The 23,131-nt window shown below is 38.1% G+C and overlaps 1 protein-coding gene across 1 annotated transcript in view; it reads left to right on the top strand.

The window, feature by feature from the left end:
• LOC140643105 (uncharacterized protein C12orf50 homolog) overlaps positions 1 to 22,635 on the top strand; it is a 38,228-nt gene extending 15,593 nt beyond the window's left edge. Inside the window, exon 9 of the mRNA XM_072848630.1 lies at positions 22,528 to 22,635. Within this exon, the coding sequence (XP_072704731.1) occupies positions 22,528 to 22,635 (108 nt within the window). The remainder of the gene's footprint in view (positions 1 to 22,527) is intronic.
• The last annotated feature ends 496 nt before the right edge of the window (positions 22,636 to 23,131 follow it).

Genomic DNA, 23,131 nt, shown 5'->3' with positions numbered 1-23,131 from the left:
TTATGTTTACATCTCTAGGTCCTTCTCATAGGCTAAAGCACGTGTCAGCAGGAATAGTACCACTACAGCTTGGATGGATGGACTGCTGAACTAGACACTGATATGACTTCTCATGTCACTGCCAGCTGTCAAGAGAAGTCTTGAGGCTGTTAAAGAACTAAACCCGAATAGTTTGTGGCTGTATTTTTGTGGCCAGTATAAGGAATTGAAAAATATAACCAAAATATTTTGCAAATTACTTAAAATTGGATCTTTGGGAGAGGGAGTTGTTCAACGTTTTGTGAAGTGATAATCATGTATTCCTTAGTGAAAATGCCACATGACAGTAGCACTGACATGCCTGGTACACTAACAGTAAAATTTCCTTCAGGTAAGGCAGCTGCAATGTTTCAAGTCTAGAAACTGGCAGATGTTTAGCATTTCTTACCTTGAGGCCACAGATACCTGCTGTTTGATTTAAGGCATTTGAAAAACTATCAGCATGGCTTGAACTGAAGTTGCTGTAGAATAAATAGCCGCAGCAGCTGAACTCTCCTAATTTCCTATTGTTTTATTTGCCCTAGAGTGCACTGCACTATTTTAAAGTGACACACCTCAGGGATTCACAGCAGACTCTCCTCCCCTTATTTCAGCATGACTGATCCAACATTTGGTTTGCTGGAAAAAGCTGTTTTAAAAGCCATTATTTTAAAATCCCTAGAATGGTACACACTAACGTTATTTAAAAGCCAAGGAATAGCAGTGCATAAGATCTACTCTAATAGACTAGCAACCACTTTTTATTAGGGTACATAATGGAAGTAGGTTTTAGCTTACCAGATCATATAATTTATCTCTCAAGAATTTGATATATGACTCTCATCAGAGCTGCTCTAGAGAAAAACCAATCCCTTAATTCCCATGTAAACTCCAGCCAAACAGTAGCAAAGAGCTAATGTCATGAAAGTAAGGTTTCCTGATTTTTTATATATATTTTTTTTCAAATGTACACTATTTTACTGTTGCTAAAAGTACTATTTTCCATGTTACATGGCTTGTTTCAGTGACATCCTTGTACTGTAAATTCATAACCTGTACCTCCTTTTTCTTAGACTCTACAAGTTGCAATGCCTGCAATTTGTAGTCCCTGCATGCGCAGGATATCTGTGCTGATTGAAACTCTACAGGATAATAAACTATGATTTCTTCAGGCAGATTACCAATCCAGATATCCCAATAATCCGTTTCCAGGAGTGACCAAAAGAGGGTGCTTCAGGTAAAGTGCAGGCATTTCCAAAGCAGGGAAATAATGAGCAGTACATGCATTGGAAAGTTTCTTTGTTTAGTAGTGATCTTATGGCTTGAAGTAATCCATTTTATTTTCTTTCCAAATATATTTTCCTCCTGCCTAATATAATTGGAATGGTGAGTTCCACAGCTTTTTTTTTGTGATTTACTAAATGTATTCTTTTTTAAAATCAGGTTTTAACTTCTTGACTTCCCTTTCCATTAAAAGATGTGCCCTTTTTCTGTAAACAAGTAACTACACTGAAGACAGACAATCGGTATTTTTATTCTGTTAAAAATTCTGACATTTCAAAAAGGTTATAATTCAATATTTCATTTTGTGCAAGTCATGTCATGTCTGTGTGTGTGTGTGTGTCCCTACCCCCTTGTCCTTTTTGTGAAATCAGAGCAGTTTGGTATCTCAGTTCTTAGGAATTTTATGAAGCCACTATGCCTGTGTTCCCCTGAATCCTGCAAGGGCAACTTTCCACAAGCTGTTGTCAGAGAACTGGGAAATTGTAAAAATTTCTTGGATTTAAGGATAAAGTAGGGAGTTCCCCAGATTGGGGCAGAAAGTTGTAATTGTGCATATGAGAGTGCTCTGGGGAAAAGATGCATTCCCAAGCACTCCCAAAATAAATTTTTTCCTGCAAACCTTTACCATCAGGACAGTGGGCCTCAAGAGGATATAGGCTACTGTGTCTTTTCGCCTATCCCACATAGATGATGATTGCACATCACTGTCCCTATGACCATCACCCTCAATGAAGTGTGATTTTTGTTCCTGCTCATCCATTTCCAGCTTTCTTATAGGCGACATTGCTGTGCCTGCTGCCTGAATCGCTGCTGACCACTGTAAAGGCCCAGTGAAGGGTGAGGGAATGACAGGCTTACTCACACAGCTGCAGTGTACCTCTGAGAGGACACCTTGATGGCCTGCTCCCAACCCTCACAGATCAGGAAGATGGGTTAATAACATCCTCAGAGTCTCTGCAGTTGCTCTGCCCCTTGTTGTTTGGAGATTGTATCTAGAGGATGAGGTGACATCCAGCCTGTGGGGCAACATTGTCCTGAGGACAGGGGATGACCAGCAATGGATGCAGGAAGACCTTTGGATGTGGAGGGGCACAATGGAGGCCTTCTGCCAAGAACTAGCGCCATGACTTTGGCATTGCTCAACAGCATTTCAGGAGTTACAGTTCAAGATGGCGGCTGTCACCCTGCATAGCCTTATTACACCCAACCTGGCTACTCAGCAACTGACAATTTTGAGGTAGGTAAATACAAATGAAGACAGCAAAAGCTATCATCAAGGTATCTGTAGCCATTCTCCAACCCTTTTCTTATGGAAACATGAATGAGATCATCCAAGCCTTTTGTTACTGGGAATGCCTGAACTATTAGGATTCTGCAGATAACATGCACTCCCAGTCCAGCACCTAAGCCACAGGAGCAGACCTAAACTGTGAGGTCTACCACTAAGTTGCTCTTTGGGCTTCAGAGGACTATTGGTGCAGATTCACTGTTGTCTTAGAAGGCTTCTTGGGAAAGACACAGTGCCTGCACCCTTTGGTTCACCTTGGATTCTAGTCTGTGTGTGCCTACTCATTTCCTTTATGATGAGGAATATGCTAAATGAACAACGAAGGATGGTATGTGCTCAAGCCATATTCGTGAAATCTTGAGAAACTCAACTTGGGGGGATTTAAGACTTCCTGCCTTTCTACAAGCACAGTGCTATTGGATCCAAAGCTCCCAGAACACTGGAAATTTTGAGTTTCAAATTCTTGGCTGTCCCTAGAGTCACTTTGCCCTGGAGTTTTGAACCTAAATAATCACTTGTCCTATGTCTGAGGAGGTCTGTGACACAAATCTGCCACAGAAAGTTGGGATCCCAGATAGCCTGCTTGGAGGAAATAAGGCATGTTTCTAATTGGAGAAAAGTTCTTGACAGGCAGAAACCTTGGCTGTGATTCCTTTGAAATAATTTTTTAAAATGATACATTCCCACAAAATACTTCTGTTTTGAAAAATTCACATTTTCTACTGGAACTAGGTGGTTAGAAAATTCCCATCTCTCCCTAAGTTCAATTTATTGAATGTATTATTCATGGCACCCTAAATAGTACCTCTCAAAGCTAAACTGTCCCAGTCATTTCATTCTCCACATAATCAATGTTTTCCCAAGCCTCTCTTCATTTTTGTTGTCTGTCTGTAAACCTTCTGCCACATCCTTTTTTGATGAAGTGATCAGCGCAGAACAGTGGTTCAGAGGAAGCTCTCGCATTGATTTATATGATGGTGTTCACTTTCAATATCGTTTTCAACATCGCTCAGTTTGCATCTTAACATTCTGTTTGCTCTTTTGATCGATGCTGTCTATTGAACAGAGACTGTTATTGAGTTGTTCAGAGAAGTATCTGAGTCCTTTTTTACCCTCTGTGGTTGCAGGTAATTTAGAGCCCTGTAAGGTGCATTAGTAGGTCAGATTATTCTTTCCAATGTCTATCATTATCTTTTCTTTCTGAGCCCTGTGAGGCAGCCAGGCGGTGGTACTGCAATCAGGCTTCCCCCGAAGGAACGCAGCTTGAAATTTGGTCTGGGAGTCTGTGAGCACACTGCACCAGTAGCCATCCGGGAGAGGCAGGGAGGTAATGTCTTCCCCACAGAGACCTGTCCTCTTTGTCATCAGTGTGACCCCCCCTTGCTCTCACAATTACACACTCCAGCTGCAAGTTTCCAGTGGAGCGAATAGTAAGGAGAAGGTGACCTGTCCTTAGTTTTCTCAAAGAATTGTGCCTCAGAAGCCTAGGCTTTACTGCAGACTGTATGATGTACAGAGAAATTATTTCCTAGTAATACCCTAAAAATCATCTGATACATAACTGGTCAGTGCTATGGCTTAGGACAAGACATGGCAAGATAACTTTCTTAATTTAAATTGCTAATCCCAGTCCTATAAAACTGTCTGTGGCCTTTGCTTAAATGTTCTGTTTTTAAGGGACCTGAAGGCTTTCTGAAAAACTAACCTCTTGGCTGCTGTGGAAATGCTCAATGTTTGGGCTTTTGTTATTTTTTTATTACGTGCTTTTAATTGGCCTTTCTACTACCTGTCCGCAAACTGTGCTATGAGTTGAGCGCATCAACCAAACAACACAGTCTGTCTCCTACAGGCAAATACAAAGAGCACAGGGAAAAAAAAATGCAAAATATGGTACTATGGAAATTTTTTTTGCCACCAAAAAAAAAAAAATATTAGAGTGGTCAGCATGGAAAGACTTTTAAATGGATAAATGATACAGATTTAATGGATGAAGATTTTCTACATCTAGTAGGCAACTGCTGAGAGATCAGTTTAGCCTCTTGGGCTTTTGCAGCGTAACAGTTTGCTGCTTGTAAAACAAATAACATGGATTAAACTAGATTCATTTTTCTGGCAGATTAAGCAGCTGTCTTCTGTCAGGTTCCCTGCTCAATTCTTCTTGCCAGTGCTTGCTCACAAAAGAAATTTGTCAGCTACTAAAGCATTGAAGTAGGAATGATTCTTTGCATACATTTATAGCTCAATATCAACACAAGTTATATTTCCAATTTATCTTTCAATTACTTCCTGGAGCAGTACTGTCCAGGAGAGAGCCTACTCATCATAGCTTGCTCAATCATGTCCTGGAAGTGTGATTAAAAGCAAGTGTTAGAAGAAACTCTTCCTCTAGAGGAGGGGCATTACACATCCTACTAAATGTTGCTCTTGCAAAGGGATGTAAATATGATATAACTGAGTGTTGCCTCTGAATAATCTCCTAATATTAATGGTCAACCCACTAAAAATACAAACCCCAAAACCCCAGTCTTATGAGCTACTAACACTAAAAACTCAACCAGGCCTCCAGAAATATCAAATTTTTAGTTTTATTTTTCTTTCCCAAGGAATGATCAATATTGAAAATGAGGAGGAATCAAATTAACTTCTCTTGACTCCTGTGCAAACTCCACTCTTCTGATTAATTTATTAACAGCGCCTTGGCAAACGCAGGGCCTGCAGTCAGGATTGCTGAGGTATAGCTTAGCAGAGTTTAGCAGGTAAGCTTGTTAACGAAGCATGAGAAGTGGCAGCACCCTGCTCAGCCTCTCTGCTGTGTTGGAGGGGAGTGCATAAGCGTTGCTTATTTTGCATAAGTTTTTTTGTAGCTGAATGGCCTTTAACTGCAGAAGTGTGAGAGTGATTGGGTAAATGGCGCCTTCCCTCTAAGGTGAGACTTCCGTTATCCTTAGGTGAGACAGTGCTTTTCTGCTCTCTGATTTCTCCCCTCTCACCTGCCCCCAGGATTTTCACTTACAAACAAATGTAGAATGGCTACACCATTCCCGGGGGCACCAGGGAGGACAGTTGTTTTGGTCCAGGTCTTAAGAGGAGAGTTTTCTTTGCAGTGTGAGCTGTAAATTAGACAAAAAGAAAACTCTAGGTAGCATAAAAGGCTGCAGCAGTTTACAGTCACTTTCCGAGGCATGATCTGGGGACTGGGGTATGGAGGTACTCAGCAGGTGAGGAGAGAGACGTGATGAAGATTTAGCCTCATTTCTGGAATAAAAAACCAAGGTAGCCACATTAATCGAAGTGTAACAAAGATAACCAAAGTGCTAGGTGTGGGCCAGGTCGAGGCAAAGCATGAATCACAGAAGTTATCTGGGAGATGTTGGAGGCAAAATAGCTGAGGAAGACTGATCCTGGGGGAAAAAATCCACTGGATAGCTCAAATTATGTACTACCTGACCCTTTGGCAACTTCTGCTTTATACAGTCCCCAAGCATGAATAGGTACCTGGGCTGCCAGGTAGATACAGTGAAAATGCACCAGGGAAAGTCCTCAGGAGCAGCTGGATGGGAAGCTGGTCAGACATGAAATGTGAGAAAAGCAGCAGAGCTTCTGTACCTATTACAGAAGCCGGAGGTACCTCTTCTTAGTACTGTGAATTGCCTTTTTTATTTAGCTTTCTGTCTGTAAAGAATGGGAGCATCCTTCCCTCTGCATCCTTATTGCATAGTACATTGCAGGTGCTCATTCTAATGGTGACCTCTGTGATTATCATCCCAAATCCACTCCTGCCTACCTAGTGCGTGTCACCTGTTTGCACCCAGGGGTTTATTAAGCCATTTAGATTATGTTTAGATTATATTAGACTTGCTTCTCTGACAGAGTTTCTGAAACTGTAAGTGTTTGGTTAAATAGGGAGGGAGAAAAACATTGAAAATGGAAGGAAGGAAAAGTCTAAAATAAACAAATAAATGAAAATAGGCACATGGTTGAGATGTTCAAGAAAGTGCTAAGAGGTGAAGGAGATGCAGGAGAACAAGTCAAGGGGAGGAGGAAAAACAATGTTGTGAATTTGATGCAAATAGGTGTTATTTTATGACCACTGAGTTTGGACTAGATGCTTACAACTACAGCTTCTAGCCTACGAGTGGCTCTTATATATTAGAAAGTTAAAAGTTAGGAAAAGAAAAGAATGAACAACTTGAGGTTTTTAAAGAGCTTTTTCTGGAAATACATCCTGAGATTGAGGACTTTTGTGGGTCCTTTGATACTTAATAATAACTGAGTACTTATTGTAACTTGGGAAGAGGGGGCAGAATTCGGAAAAGGAGGTTTGTTTTTTTTTGTTTTCCTCTTGTAGCTGGCTGCCTACTTTTTCATAGCATTTATGGGAACTTTGATATTTTGTTATACTCTTGTTCTTCTTTTGTTCTACAAGTTTCTTGGCAGTCAAAAACATTATTTTGCACAAGATGGAAGCAAAGGTACAAAAACATGAAGCTTATATGGCCGTTTCTTTTGGGAGCTGGTTTCTTTCTGAAAGAAGATTAAAAACTAGAACAAATCATAGAGTGTAGCTATAAAATAAAACAGAAGGTAACTGTTTATTTATACTTCTGGGTCTTTGAATTAAAATAAATCCTGCTATTATAATTGCTTCATTTGAGCTGCTAAGTAGTGATCAAAGTCTTATTCTGTCTCACTATCTTCTGCCCTTGATACTCTGTAGTGAAGTAGAGAAAAAAGCGCTATTGTACTTTACCCAACTTTTCATAAATGTCTGCTGTCACCATTGTGTCAGTACTTAATAAATAAGAAATAATTTTATTTTGCCAAAAGAAAACAGTTCAACAACAATCAAGACATTTCTTTTGTGGCCAGTCTTCTCTGGCCTTGCCTGATCTTCTCCTGTGAGACTCTTCTATATCTTTTATGAGGTTAAACTCTCAGGTCTTGCACGGTTCTGCCTCTTGAGGTCTCACAGGCAATCATTGTAATTATATTACTTTCTGTCCAACCTTCGGTCTATGAATGAATCACTCATGAGCTGAATGCCATTATATAATCTCAACTTCAGAGTTTAAGAAGATTAAGACTTTAATTTGCATTGCATGATATCCACTGTGGGCAAAAGGATGTGCTGGAAATGGAAGTGTTAGCATTGGTGAATTATGGGGGAAAAAAAAGTAGGATGCTTGTATTTAAGCTGTTGTAAAATACAGATTGAGAGAAAATAGAAGTGTAAATCTGTCAGAGTGAAGAAAACAAAAACTATTTAGTGAAGAGGTAATCAACACAATACAGCCTCTTTAGTGAAATACAGGCAGATACAGCATAGGATTTAGTTCACATTATACCAGGTAGGCACAACCCACATATTCCTGTAAACCAGGAAGTAACTCTACAACAGAGTGAGTTTTTTTCACCAAGAAATAGTAGCTGTGTGGGGGCTCCACCAGGAATTCCACTGGCAAATGTTGCCTCTTAAATACATTGATGCAGTGGACCTCTTAGTTTGCTCTTTTCTCCTTCATTGGTGTTGATGATGTTCTAGGGTGGGCCACAGACTGTGGCTCTCCTGAGTAATCAATGTTAAAGCCATCCTGTACTACTGCTGCAATTATGACGAGGATTGATTTTTTTCCTATCCACCTGCTTTAGTCTAGTTCTATTTTTTCTCCTTCTTCTTCCTAATAAATATCCAGAATTAATCTATGCCAGATACTACAGTTAATTGCATTCACTTCTTAACTAAACAGGGCGGACTACAGTATAAGATCTAAATTATACATGTTTATTTATTAACACCTTGCAATTTTTGCATGAAGGAATGTAGATGAATTCCAAATATTACGTGCAAATTCAAACTACTTAGGTGTAATGGAGTGTGGGAGAGAGAAATGCTTTTGCCTTCTCCTCTTGCAAGCAAAGAAGTAACATATAATTGCATACCTTTGTAACGAGGTATGTTTTGACAATAAAGAGATTTTTGGCAATGGAATAAAGTGACAAATAGGCTCAACTGTTCAGGTTAGAATAAATGCCCAGACTTCTGTATCTCCACACCTCACTGCAGGATCATGCACTTGTTGTCAGCCCCTTTCTGTTCCCCCAGCTATTTTGATCCTTTTGGTTACTGACTGTGGTACTGACCAGAGGTGTTCATAGGCTGGGCTAGGTATACTACATGGTTTCTGAGAGATTCTTTATTGCACGCTGAGTATGTCTGATGTGTTAGGTTTGCTAAGTATGCAGAGATCAAAGGTAAGCTTAACACTGAACTTACTACTGTGTATGATTTATCTGAGGAATACCTGCCTTTTCAGAAGGCTTATAGCTTATGCTGTTGGATGTCTGAAAAAAATGCAAGTATCACAACAACACAAGGAAAGTTATAACCTTGTGTTTTGTTTTACTTGAGATGGAACATAGGATTTTGATGTCTTCTGTGGGACAGCTGATGATAGTAATGCCTTTGACTGATGGACTTTGGGAAAGAGAGAAGGGAGAGGAAAACCAGAGAGAAAGAGGCCTTTCCGAATATGTTATCATAGAAATGCGGTTTTGTTTCCTAAACTGAAAGAAGAATGGGAGGAGAGAGTGACAAATACAGCTTTCAAATTAAGGTCATTGTAGCATACTCTTTATCTCAATAGGTGTATTTAAATATCTTTGTTTTGGGAGCAGATGACCTTAGAGAAATCCTTTTGAAAACTCTCTCTTGCCCTGCCTGGCAAATTCCTGTGGCAGTTGACTTACTGATGTGTGCTGTTTCAGTGGCAGTTAGGCTCTTATTTACAAATATTAGACAAAAATCTGCGTAACTTCTCCCAGGGCCAGTAAAAGGGATGGTTAAAATATAAAAGTGCCAACGTTTGAGTGAGTGTGCATGATAGAAAAGAGGATTTTGCAAGTTCTTCAGATTAATCTTAGAAGGAATATAATGCATAAATTTAGGAGAGGAAATAACGTGAGTTGTTTGTAACACCTGCTAGGTTCTGCAACATGGTGCTGCAGAAGTCTCAGTTGTAAAGCTTGCAAAAGGAGCTGCATTTTGGGTACCTTCTACTCTTTAGAAACAGATCCTCTTACTCCTATTGTTTATTTGCATCGTAATACTTGTGAACAGAATGTGTAACATGCACAAGTCACAGTTAATGGTATATGGATATATTCCGTTCTATCAACACATACACACACACACAAATATTTGAATTCCAAAAATAGCTTTTTTCCCCTCAACCAGAAGTATAATTTTTCTTAATATGAATAGTCTTGTTATAAAAGGATACAAGCATATAACTAAATGGGGTTTAATGAAGGGTGAAGGTGAATACTGAGTACAGTATTGCCTGTGAGGATGGATTCATTAGTGAATAAACTATTAGTTTCTGGGGGATTAGCAGCTGTTAGAGATGAGCTGAACAGATCCTTCCTTAAATAATTATAAGGCTGCTGAGAATCATGCAGGATTTATGATGTTAGATAGCATGGATATGGTGAAGTGGATAAGGTATTTATTCAGGGAGACAAATGCACAACAGATTTGTTTCTCCCCCATATTTTCTTCAGAACTCCCTCTTCTCTCTTCACCTTTTAAACAGTCCTAGCCTGCCAGCCTTACTAAAACACTTCTATTTTTAAAATTTTAGATTTAACATTATTAACCATTTAAGATGTTAATAACATCTGTTGCCCAAGAAACACTGCAAGTATTTTAGTGGAATCTGCTCCTTCATGTTAAGATAGGAAATCCCTGTTTTAAAGGGTCTGTAATTGATAGCCACATAAATGGTGTCAAGTGCTTTTTCAGTTCAGCTCCAGGTTTAGCCTGGCTAACATTATGAACCTCTGTATTCGTGCTTGGGTTCCAAGAGTTGGAATTAACTGTGTTTATGTTACTGACAAACACTCACAGAGCAGTAAATGGAAAGAGGAGGAAATTTCAGATGCACCAGCTTAAGATGATAGAAATACATGAATGCACAGTCTATAAGCATAAAGACATTGGGATTATGTAACTATTAACTTCCATTAAATATAAACTGGTGATCTCCTAGTTAAAAAAAAAAAAGCCAACACACACAAATGGAAAATGATTGTTTAATTAAACTATGCTGACTTTTACTGTGGTTATTGTACTGACACTATTTTTGTAGAATGAAGTAGGGGGATGCTAGATTTGTCACTAGGCTCTCCTTCAAGGAATCCTTCACTCTCTCTCAGTATCTCAGTCTTGCCTTAGTTCTTCAGCATGTTTGTCCTCTAGTTTTGGTGCAAATAAATGTATATTACAGATTCCTGCTCTTACAGCTTCACAGGATTTTTTTTCATATCTGTATTATACAATGCATACAAGCATACTTGACAATGAACTGTTTAGTTATTTGCAATTTGTTCTCTGTTTTCTACCAATGGGAGAGTAACAGGACTTGTATGTGCTTATGTTTAATAAAACCATTGAAGCTTGGACAAGATTTTCTACTCTAATTTTTTTTGTTGTGTTTTTTCTTTATGAAAATATCAGTCTCAAGAACTGTAACAGAACATTTCGCAGCATTTATACAGCAATCTAATGGACTAAGAGGAAAACTCCTACTTTTTGCATACAGTTAAAAAGACACTTCATGGTTATCCTGCCCTTGCAGGACAACTGTCAGAACTAGGGTTTAAGTAATAGTGTCTGATATAAATGCCTTTCTTATGCTTTTTTTCATAATTAGAAATGGTCAACATTGACACTCCAGTTGAAACGATTTCCTTTTCTTTAAGAATACATGGTAAGGTCTTTATTGTTGTGGTTTTTTTCAGTCTCCTGGATGGGGGAAGGTTTTTTTTTACATTTGGGCTTAGTTTTCTAGAGTTTTACTCATTTTTTCACATAAAATGGTACTTCAGAAACCTTTAATGTGTATTTTATAAGATTCAAAAGTAAGTTTACTTTCTAAGGGCAACTGCTATCTCACTTGCTTTGAAGTGCTATTAATGATACCTGAACTGTACATCATCGATACTGTGACCTTTCTATAGGCCTGGTTCTGGATCATTAAAGCTATGAAAAGCTTTGCTGTTAACTCCAGTGAGCATCAGAAGATCCATGCTACTCATGCTTATAGTATTAATCTCCTTCATAAGAAGGCAGTATAGGATCAAAACATATATGATTAATTTTTTATAAATTTTATATTTCTCAACTTCTTAGCTTGTTTCCACCTCCCACAATGTATAAAGCTTTCATGACTTGTGCTGATCTGGATTTGTAAAGTAATTATTAAAAGCCTTTGATATTTATAAGAGATCTGAAACATTTCTACAAATTAATAATTGATTCCCCAAGTGATTCAATCCCACCAATTTGTAATAAATATTTAAGATTTCCATGGAATAAAAAGGGTTGGTTTCTTGGTTTTAATTTTGCCTTCATAGTTTTGAAGTTTGAAGCAGGAGGACTTTTAATAAAACTCAACGTGTTTTTATCTATGTGGATTTTAATGCGTACTATATATATTTGTCTTAGTGTTGGCTTGCCCTTGAAATTAACAAAACGAATCAGTTGTTCTATCTCTGAAAACATGCATTAGGCCAGGCTCCAATCCTGCAACAGCTTGCACGTGTCCATAATTTCACACACTCGAAATCCTAAACTGTAGGTGAATGGTCTCAGAGAGGATTATGAAGGCTGATGAGGATCTTTATACAGTGTGCTGAGAGAACTAGAACTTCAGAAAGTGAATAAAAAAACATCCCAAGCTTGGCTGGAGGCCACCTATAGCTGGTGGGAAACAGTAATACATCTAATCTCCATTTCCTCTGTGGAGCTTCGGTGCTGAAGTCAGACCATTCTTTGGCAAAAGATGTGATTCTGCCTGAAATTCAGAAAGCAGAATCTTATCCTGAGAGTAGTTCCCTAACTTTTTTCAGCACTCTATGAAAGGACTGATAAGAGCTAATCACTGAATTTTCAAAGCATGAAGGTAGTGACAGTGTGGTACTGCCTTCCTCTTGAATTATTTCCTGACAGTTAAAATAATAGGACATGGAAAATATGGCTTTGTTATCTCATCTTCTTTTAAATAACTCAGGGTTAACTTAGCTGGAGAGAAAATAGCCAGGATACAAGCACACTCTGCTGAGAGCTCTCTTTCTACCCACTTTGGGCCACTTTGGGATCTTTTACCAGTCACAGAGAGGCTTTGCAGCAATTGCTTATGGGTCATTGCACACAATAGATAGCTAAGATTAATTAGCTAGGAGGCTACGTATTCAGGTATTTACCAGGTCCAATGAAGGGAGTGTCTGCCAACCCAACAGCTGCCTGTCAAGTGGGGAGGTATTAGCTTCTGTTGCTCTTTGGTATAGGCTAATCCTTCATGCTGTTGAGTTGCTGTCTTATTTTCTGCTTTGCTGGTTTTTTTCCCCCCTTGAAGCTTTTTACCCTTTTATGTTGGTATTTTTACTCTTAAATCATTGACCTCCTTACTGTCCCATCTCAACAATATTTGCACTTCTGAAAATGCCTTCACATGAAATTTTGTCTAGCTCACTTCTAAGTCACTTCTTGAATTCAAAGGTTTGAGACTTGAGATTTGTAGGTGGCTCATTTGCACTTTCAAAGCTTCTTGATGAAATAAAATATGTCAACAAGGAAGGGTTTTTTTGCCAAAATATGAAATATTTTGCCCTCTTTGATCCTACCATATGGGGCCACCTAAGCATTGGCAAGGCTGTTATCTTTGTGGGCTGAATCTTCTGGCATGCTCTTTCTGCTTTTGGAAAATAATATACAAGCATATTTTAAACATAGCTAAAAAATCCTCTTTATTTCAGACAGTTAAGGAATTCTACAGCATACTTTTCTTTCATGCCACTGTCAAGCACAATCCTGTATTGTCATGGCAGCTATTCACAAAGCTAATCTGGGTCCTCTGCTTACAAGGTCCTTGCCAGCCTGGGCAAGATGCTGCTGTTAGCATTGAGGCATTCTAATGTTATTACTGCTTCTCTTTAAAAATCAAAGCTATCTTTTCCTTTAGAGAGACTTAAATTCATGAAGCTGAGCTCAAAAAGGATGTCTAAATCATGTAGTCTTACCTTCTCGGTAAGACAGGCTATCAAATTTTACACTGCTGGCTTACACGAAACCCAAAGACTTTAAGTTCTACACTGCTTGCAGTAGGATGCTATCTGTAATTCAGCGCACTAGGTCACTTTTGTTTGAGGTCTTTTACTATGCACAATGAAAACACAGCTTAAGAGCTTTTATATCCTTTCATGTCAGTATTTTTCCTCCTGAATACTTGAGCCACTCACTATCTCAACAACTACACTCTGTTTTTACTTTTATTATCTGGAGTGGCTTTAGCTTACTAACTTTATTTCAGTTTAGCAACAATGTTCTTAGCAGATCTGAGCATTGGCCACGTAGCTGTGCTGTATCAGCTGAACCCCTGTGCGGAGAGTTGCAGTATCAGTGTCCACATAGGAGGAACTGATTATGTGAGACATGATAGACAATCAGAGTAGTGCCTGATGTTGCAGACATGACTTCATTTCCCACATAAACTCAATGTTCCTGGTTTAGATCTTTTAAGGTTATTGTTACCTCTTTTAGAAGATGTTTTGAAGAGTCATGAGACAATTACTTACAAGATTGTTGAAACCCTTCTGACTCAATAGACTTGTATCCTAAGGATGTAACCTGCATCTGAGTTCTTGGACACAGGTCTCAAGTATTTGGCTGTATTGTGCCAAACATCGTAGCACTGTGATCATTTATTCAATGATTCACGCTCCTCTTTAACAGTAACTTTCTAATTATTTACTGCTCTTTTGTGAGGTTACAATGTGATTTACATCTGTTTCTGGGACAGTATTGAATACATTTGCTGTATAATTATTTGCATATACTCTCTTTTGATCCATGCTTTCCATAAAGATGCATCCATAATTAATGTCACAGGTCTGTATTTATTTCCAGAGATAAAGAAAGTATTAATTCCCATAGCTCATATGGACCTGCAGGGGAATAGCAGTTCTTAGATCTAAATAAGCTATTCAGCATTCCCCTTTGGTATTATTATTTTTTTTTCCAGAGCAACTACTGGAATATGTACCAAATGAACATATTTAGCACTAAAATTAACTACATTCAGATAACTCATCTGTTTAAAAAAATCCTGAGAAACACATGCACGTAGATCTTTGCAACTCTGAATGTAAGCAAAACCAAGGGAAATACAATTGCTGAGTACAATATTGTAATAAAACATCAAAACACATAAAAACCTCAGTCACCAAGGTATTGGCTTCATATGGACTCATAATTAATTCATAGTCTGCCTCAACTGCGGCTGGGGGAAAGGACATAAACAAGGAATGTGGAGTTTTGTTGTTTTCCCCTCTGTGACTTCTTTTCTGCCAGATTCCAAATGAAATGAAACCAAAGCTGGCACTACACAAAATTTGATTCACATGAAACTTCAGACACTAAAGCCATTAAGCATACATTTCCTAAATAAAAAATGAGTTGTCTGCAAGCTGCCTTGACATGGTCTGCAAAGTCTAGTACATAAAAAACCCAGCCCAGTGAATTGTCAAATGCTACTGAAATAAATAAAAAGAAAACAAACCTCCTCTGCCCACTTCTTCTTTATTTTCTTACAATTTCTGTGTGGATATAATACTCCAGATAAAATAGACAGTTATAAGCCTGAATGCAGAAGCAGAATGATTTTCTATACGACCAATTCATTGCAAAAGAATTTGAAAAAATGAGATGTAATCATTTACTATTTAAAAAAGTGTTTACACCATTTCAACTTTTCATCCAGCAAATGAAGAACTAGGACTCTTGCCTCTTCCTTGAAGATGTTAGCTGTAATCATACCTTCTTAAAGGTTAAGTCTCTTTAGCATATCCTAGGTGTCCAAACTATGGTACTCAGAAAGAAACAATGAGTTTTTTGGATATCTTCCTGTCTAGGCACTAGTAGAGTTTTCTAACTGGGATCAGAGACCATGTTTAAAGCATATAATGGGCAACTTATAGAGCAAGGCAACTGTTAGTTAGTTTCAATTTGCTATGCTTAAGCACGTCCACTGAAAATAATTAGAAGTCTATAAATCAAAGCTCTTGAGAACTACTGGTATGACTGTAACTAATGCTACTATGACTCTGCTTATCTTGATGGAGTCAGACAGTGCATTTCATCTATTCTCAATCAGCTGTAGTTTTGTGCTTGGATCCCACAGTGTGTATGTGGGGCTAGTGATTAAAATAAACATCTAGTTATTATCATGTTGTAACCTGAGCTCAACCGACTCACTGCTGTGCAAATTCCTAATAATCTGTTTAACTGATACTGCCATGACATCCATTGCAGTGGTTGACAATAGTTGCAGTAAGGTCCATGATTCTGTCTGACAATTTCCTCATCTATAAATAACCCACAAAGAACATTAATAAAACAAATGGTTAGTGAACAGACCTTCCCCTCTTAAAAAGCTTTCACTGGCACAAATGACAGAGTTATGATGTCCCTTCTGTCTCAAAAGAAGAAGATGTGCACCAGAAATCAATCAGCTCCAATGAAACAAAATATAATATAAAAATAAAAGAGAAGGAAATGTTTTTACCTAAGGAGAAGACAAATTCAACTTTAGGGAAGTGCTATTATTGTTATGTAGAAGATATTTGGAAAATGAGAAGATAAGCTACAAAATGATACCTCAAGTAGCAAAGAATACAAGATGTGCTATACTATAATAACTGTTTTTATTTTCAACTACTTGTGCTTTTGTATTGACCAATTAAAAACTTTTCAAAGGACAGGCTTCTCAATACAGAAGTGGTGAAAAGTCTTTAAACGGAATTTCAGTAAGGAAGAGTCTTTATAAAGTGTTGGTGTTCTTACTGTTAAACCCTTATAATCTTGATCTTGTACATTTAAGGGGAGAATCTTTTGTCTGTATTTTATATTTCATATGAGAAGTTCTGTGTACTATGCATAACAGATAAGGAATTTGCATGTCAGATCAAGAATTAGAAAAAACAGACATGTAATCCAATCTTAAAATGACATTTTAGTTTCTCTCATGTTTTTAGTCTCAACTTGAAGCTTTTTTCCAAATGTTTGCATGTTCTTTTTTTCACTTTTATGGGGTATGATGTCTCTCATTTGTACAACATGAGAACAAACCGTAAAACTGGAATTGAGAACAGCAATGGCTAAAGAGGAAATCTAATAGAGGACTGTTTTATAACACATAAGTTGTATGATAGTGAGGAGTTCTGAATTAAAGCTTAACCATGAAAAATTTAATAAGTTATAACAAAATGCTGCTTACCAGTTCTTTCTTTAATGATAAACTATATGAATGAAGAATGTACTAAGATACAGTGTAACACCTTGCATAAGTTATGAACCCTACTATATCTTGTGCTCTTTTTTTTGCTGAGTGAAGGAATATTGCAAAGAGTGTACTTATGTAAGTGGGCAAACAGGACATTATTAAAACACATTATTTTTTCTGGAAATCAGCACACTAGTTATTTTGTTACTCATAAATACCATGTGAGTTACATGAAATCAACTTTTTAAAGAAAGCTAACATATATCTGAAATATAAGGCAAAAACTAACTTTCTTAGATCCATAGTTTACTACAAAAGCAAGGAAAAAAATCTTTGTATTTGGTTTTGTGTTTGTTTTATAAATAACTAAGGAGGCTGCAGCTTTAGGTCTGAGACAGGATGATTAGACTGCTGAATTTAGTCACAAAGGCATTGCTTAATCCCACTGGTATTGCTAATAGTAGTATTCTTAGATCATCGTCAGTGTTAGAGAAATTATCTTTTGTTTGCCAGCTACTTGTCTGATTTACATACAGTCTTCTGGAAATGTTTTATGGGGGAGAAACAAAGTGAAGTATAGACTTAACCAGCTTCAGAATTGGAAAGATCAATGTTGGAGAGAGGCAGCAAATTTAAAAATGTAAGAGGAAGTTTACATGCACACACTGAAATATATACTCTGTGTAGACACAGAAAATCTTGGATATTGAAAAGGTTTATCAAAGTCAATGAGAACAGCCAAATTTTGTAACTGTAAGTATGTACATAAATCTTTGCAGGATCCAGGCCTGTGTTAATAAGACTTGTCATAGTTTTGTTTCATGATGAAATGCTATTTTTGGACAAAATAAAACATGTCACTTTGAGAATTTCTCTATTTCAAAATGAGTTGAAAACAAAAAATGTTATCTATAGATATACATATTTTTAAAAATTGAAAACTAGTTCGTTTAGTTTTCCTTGAAAATGTAATATTTACTGGAAAAAAATCACCACTGATTTTTCCTCACCTCCTGCCTCCCTCTTCACCTAAATTAGTGAAAAAAGTATCCTTAATAAAACACCTTTTTTTCTAAGGCACTTTTAAGTTAAGGTTATATGTTGCTCTTTTAACATCTATGAATAATATAATTCCCTTTAGACTATAGGTTTCACACAATGACATAAATTCTAATACTGCATGCACATATGCAAGTTTAACGATACCATTTTGAATAGTTGTCAGTACTACAGTTAGGAAAACATATAGGGATACAGTTAAATGTCAGCAAATTAAAGACCTAGGGGTTAACATTTTACCTTTACTCTCTTGTAGCAGATTATTTCCCAACTTGCACCTTTTCAGTAGGGCAAGAAAGTTTAATGGCAGATTTAGTCAAGAGAAATCCTCACATTAATTTTATAAAATGTGTCCTGGGAACATGTCAGGTGGTTTCAAATTTAGGCAACTCTTGTCCTTTTGTCTTCATTTGCAATACAGTAACTATCCCACTGGATGTCTAAGTTTTTGACAGAAACAGATTATAAGCAAGAAATTGGAAGCATGTTCGTCCTCTGTCAGAAACACACACACCTTTTTCATGCCTGACTGCAGACTTTTCTCCTCTGGATATGAATATGTGCTTTGGCTAACGTGATATTTCTAACCCTCTTTCAGTAAAACATGTCTGTGTCAGCTTCATAAGCTTCCGTTGGTCTGTACTTACAGAAAACTTTCTTGGGGTAGCATCTTTTGTTAGGAATTTGCATTTTCTGCTCCCAGGTTGCACTGTTGACAGTAGTTTTCTGTGATTCTACCTATCCTCCCACAATGTGCGTAAATCAAAGGGATCTTAGCTCACATTCCCTACTTCTTCCCTGAAATAATACTTTTCAATCTTTGCACATTCGCTTTCTGCATCTTAGATCCTGGCCTTTTCCATGCATGTACAGTGCCAGAAGAAAAAGGTGCTATAAGGAGAAGACAATGTGGTACACAGGCACATAGACTTATAAGCTGGTGGACTTTGGATACTTGCTGAATAGAAAAGGTCTGTGTTGGTGGTGGAAAGGAAGCAAAAGAAAGACTGAAGGCTGGCCCCTGGTTGACATCAACCCCGAGGAAACGCTCAACACTTCTTTTAATATCACATAGACAACCCCTGCAGAGTGAACCATGTTAGTCTGAAAAACATTTCAAAATGGGGCAGGCTGTTTGTGGGCGACGCTTAACTCAGCCCAGAAAGGAAAGTATGGAAGCTGAAATGTCAGCTCTTCTTCTGGCTGTAGATTGCTTGTATCTCTGTTAATTATGTTAACTGTTAAATGATAATTAAATTAAATGGCAAAACTGTTATAATTTTTTGGCAGATGTTTAGGTAAGATGAGTGATAGCTGGAACTAGGCTCCCCTGTCTCTGAGTTAATGAACCCTCTAAGCGGAAATATAAAGCTTGTTCAGGTGATGATAAAAAGCAGTAGCTGAGTAATGATGACAACATAGCTAACAGGGCAGTCTGCACAGCAGCTTTGCTCAGGAGGGGCAGAAGGAAGAACTCAGTGGTTTGGAGGACAGGGAAGCTCAGGGAGTGTTTAGCTCCTGGGAGCAGAGGATGTTTCTTTGGTAGCCGTCCTGCACTTTGGAAGAGCAGTTGGCAAGTTTGCTAGAGGCAAATAGCTGAAGGCTTGCTGTGTGCGTGCCTCTCAAGGCTATGTGAAAAGTGTGTGAACAGGCTTAGAAAGACCTACCATGCCCAGGTGAGGATAAAGGGCAGGAGCTTAATGACTTGCAGGCAACCAAAAGGGCAGTTTGCACTGGGAGTATGTATTGGTGAAGGTGCAGAGCACCTCACGTCAGCCTATTCCTGTTGTCTTGATATGCTTGTATATTTCACATGTATTGGTAGCTAGCCTAATAAGTGTACAGCTGGGTAAGAGAAGAGCAATCCTAAGCATTGCTTCAAAAGAGAAAATAAATTAATATAAAATTCCAAAACCCAATAAATTTTGAGCTCAATATGAAGGTAGAAGGCTGCTAGATTTATTGCACGAAGTGCAATAGATACTGTGTTGGGCAGCCAAATGCCATGCCAGTGGCAAGGGCTTCAAGTAGGATGTTATAAAACTGAGAGATTGGACAAAAGGTGGCAGCTGAGCTTCAGTTTTGACTACTTTAAGGTAAGGCATCTAAGGAATGCATCCAGGTCGACACAATATTAAATTTGCAATTGGTGTTTACAATTCAGGAAAGAGATCTTAGAGTCATTTTTGACAGTCCTCTGAAATCATTGCCTTAACATGCAGCAGCAACCAAAATGGTCAACAAGGTGTTGGACATCATCAAGAAGGACGTGAAGACCAAGACAGAATTGAAATGCTGTAAGGAGACAAGAAGAGTTAGAAAAAGGCAACTAGAACCATCAGTGGGGTAGAACAGCTGCCTAATGAGGAAAGACTGGGACCTCTCAGCTTAGAGAAGGCTGAGGAGGAAGTTAAATTTGGAGCTGTTATTCACTAAGTCCCATAATACAAGAATTAGAGGGCACTTGAAACTAGAAAAGGTTGATTTGAACAGGTAGAAGAAAGTAATTCTTTATACACTAGGCAGTGAGCCTCTGAATGTTGCTACCACAGGAGGCTGTAGAAGCAGAGGGTATCACCAGGTTCAAAAAAGAATTAAGCAGATTCATGGAAAACAGTTCTGCTAATGGAAAATAAGAGACTAGGCAAGGATGCACTCTCTAGTATCACAAATATAGTAGTTGCAGATGCTGGGAAAGTAGAGGGGAAGCAGATGTAAGAAAATGTTCAGGCTTGTCTCCTCCCCTGAAGTAACGTCTCCTGTTGCCACTGTGTGAGACAGAGTACTGTGCTAGATGAACAAGTTGCCTGACCCTGGAGGGTACTTATTATGTTCTGATATGGGTGATCTTAAGCTGGAGTTTCTGGACTAACAATAAATACAGATGAGTATTCATGAGAAAAAAACTGTGAAGTTCTAACATCTGTTTGAGGACATTTTAGGGCCTGACCTGATCCACGTATGAATGAATGCACCAGAATAGCTCATCAGTGCTGAAAACAAGCGTTAATAGGACTCTTTCTTGCTCTGTGGTCTTCATAAATCATGGTATCCTAGTTTTGGATGATGAAAGTCAACTTTGTCTTATAGGCTTTCTGTACTGTAATGATAAGACCATAGCATGCGTACAATACAGAGAGTATATAGGAGATATGTCACTTAAACAGAGAAAAGATATCTAGATATGGGCAAGGAAAGATAAAAAGGTAACAATGACAAAATACTCTTTCGCAATACTGGAAAGAGGTCCTGTGGATACATTTGAAATTTCTGTTGTATGTCATTAAATTTTCTAAGTTTGTTCATCTGTTTTATATTTTTCATTCCCTGTGATTTTCTACACTTGTGCATCATTGTAGATAAAAATGATCCTTCCCTTTTCTGTTGCCCTTGTGAAAGGATATCAGCTCTGATGCAAATAATCTAGGAAAGAGTTAATTCCAATACTGAAATTGTACAGCAAATATTTTTCAGGTCACTTTGATAATAGTACTATCTTTTCAGCACTACAATAGCGGTACAATGAAAATAATTTAATTGCCACAGATGAGGCAATGCGGTGTCTTTATACATATAAACTAAACTAAAATCTTCACACAAAAGTTTATATTTTGTACATTTATGGCTGTGCCTCTCTGGCTGAGCATATCTTAGTTATTTCATCCATGCATGGAAATTATTGCCTTACAGCTGTATAAGCAGTGAAAATCAGGTTGACTAATTGACTAATCTCTTCCTGTGTTTGTTTATGTTAATAGGTTTACTCAATTATGCTATCCTAATGTGGGCTGGAAAAGACTGACTTTGTGATTTTAAGCAGTCTTGAGAATAGTTAGTTTTTCTAGACCACACCAAAGATTCAGAGGGCAGTTCACCCCTTATTGTTTTATAGCTACTCCATAATGCTTCATTATAACTGTGAGAGACAGTTTTGACAGAATAATTTTGACAAAAGAATCAATTATTTCTATACATAGATAAATGCTGCTAGCTCTTTAATGAAAAGGCTTCTTTGATAAAGCAGGTTTAAGAGAGACATGTGAAAATGTGCAGTTTTATGGAGAGATAAACTTACAATGCAACAACATAGTTGCACAAAATTTCTGTATCCTGACATAAAGATGTACAAGTGATTCTTATCTGCTCTCTGTAATTAGTTCACTGAACTTTCTATGTAGCTGATGATGAGATCCAGTTGATAAGAGCTGTTAGTCAAAATGATGTTGGTGACTGAGCTACTTGAGGTAATTGAGGATAGTAGGATTAGTGTTCCTTCTTGCTTGTGAGGAGCAGGTTGAGTGGCCAGAGCTCTGTGGCTGCTGGAAGGTGGTTACTGAGTCCTGGGGAAGCTTCTGGCTTTTGGAGGTGTACCCCCACAAATATTAGTACAGGATCATATGTTAGGTAAGTATTTGGATTTAGACTGTAAGTTTATCTTGTCTTTTCTGTTCCTAAGCATGATAAAACTGTGCTGTATTCCCACAGAAAAATCTGGGGTTTTTTTCTTTTTTTTCTTTTTTTGCTTCTCTGATTCCCTAGAGAACAGCTGCAGCACGTATTACCAGCCTTGAAGACTCTGTTCAGGATCTGCACAGCCCAGTGGAGATGGAGTGGGCATATTACTTGCTGCTGGATATATCTAGGTGAAACAAACACCACTCCCCCTCCTGCCCCAAAAGCCTTGTTAAGCTGGCATTCATGAATTAGTGCTGTAATGATATGGCTAGAGCGTGAGGCTTCTGTGCAGCTGGAGAGGTGTTGGCAAAATGTTAATAATTCAAGTGTCAATGTATTTGGCACCCAGAAGGTGCCACCAAATAATCTGCAGGCCAAAACTTAGTGCCAAGGACTCTGTGAGGAGCAAGTAAAGCATCCTTATATGATGCCTCTCTGGGAAACATTGGGATTTTGCTCCACAGAGTGAAGGCTTAGCCAGACAGCTTGCCTGAAGAAGCTCTGGATGTTTTTCTTCATATGGGCCTTGAGCAGAAACAAGGAAAGGAAAAACAATTTTGCAGAAGAATCTGGGCAACTGATCAGGGAGCAAGACTTAAGGAAGATGACTTAGGAGGCTTATTGGAAAATTGCATGTAGAGTTCAAATAGAAGAAACAAACCATAAAGCCTACAAAGTGTCATTTGCT

This window comes from Ciconia boyciana, chromosome 1 (genome assembly GCF_034638445.1).
Source record: "Ciconia boyciana chromosome 1, ASM3463844v1, whole genome shotgun sequence".
NCBI lineage: Eukaryota > Metazoa > Chordata > Aves > Ciconiiformes > Ciconiidae > Ciconia > Ciconia boyciana.
Note: the sequence above shows the minus strand (reverse complement) of the source record. Positions and strands in the feature narration are given on the sequence as shown.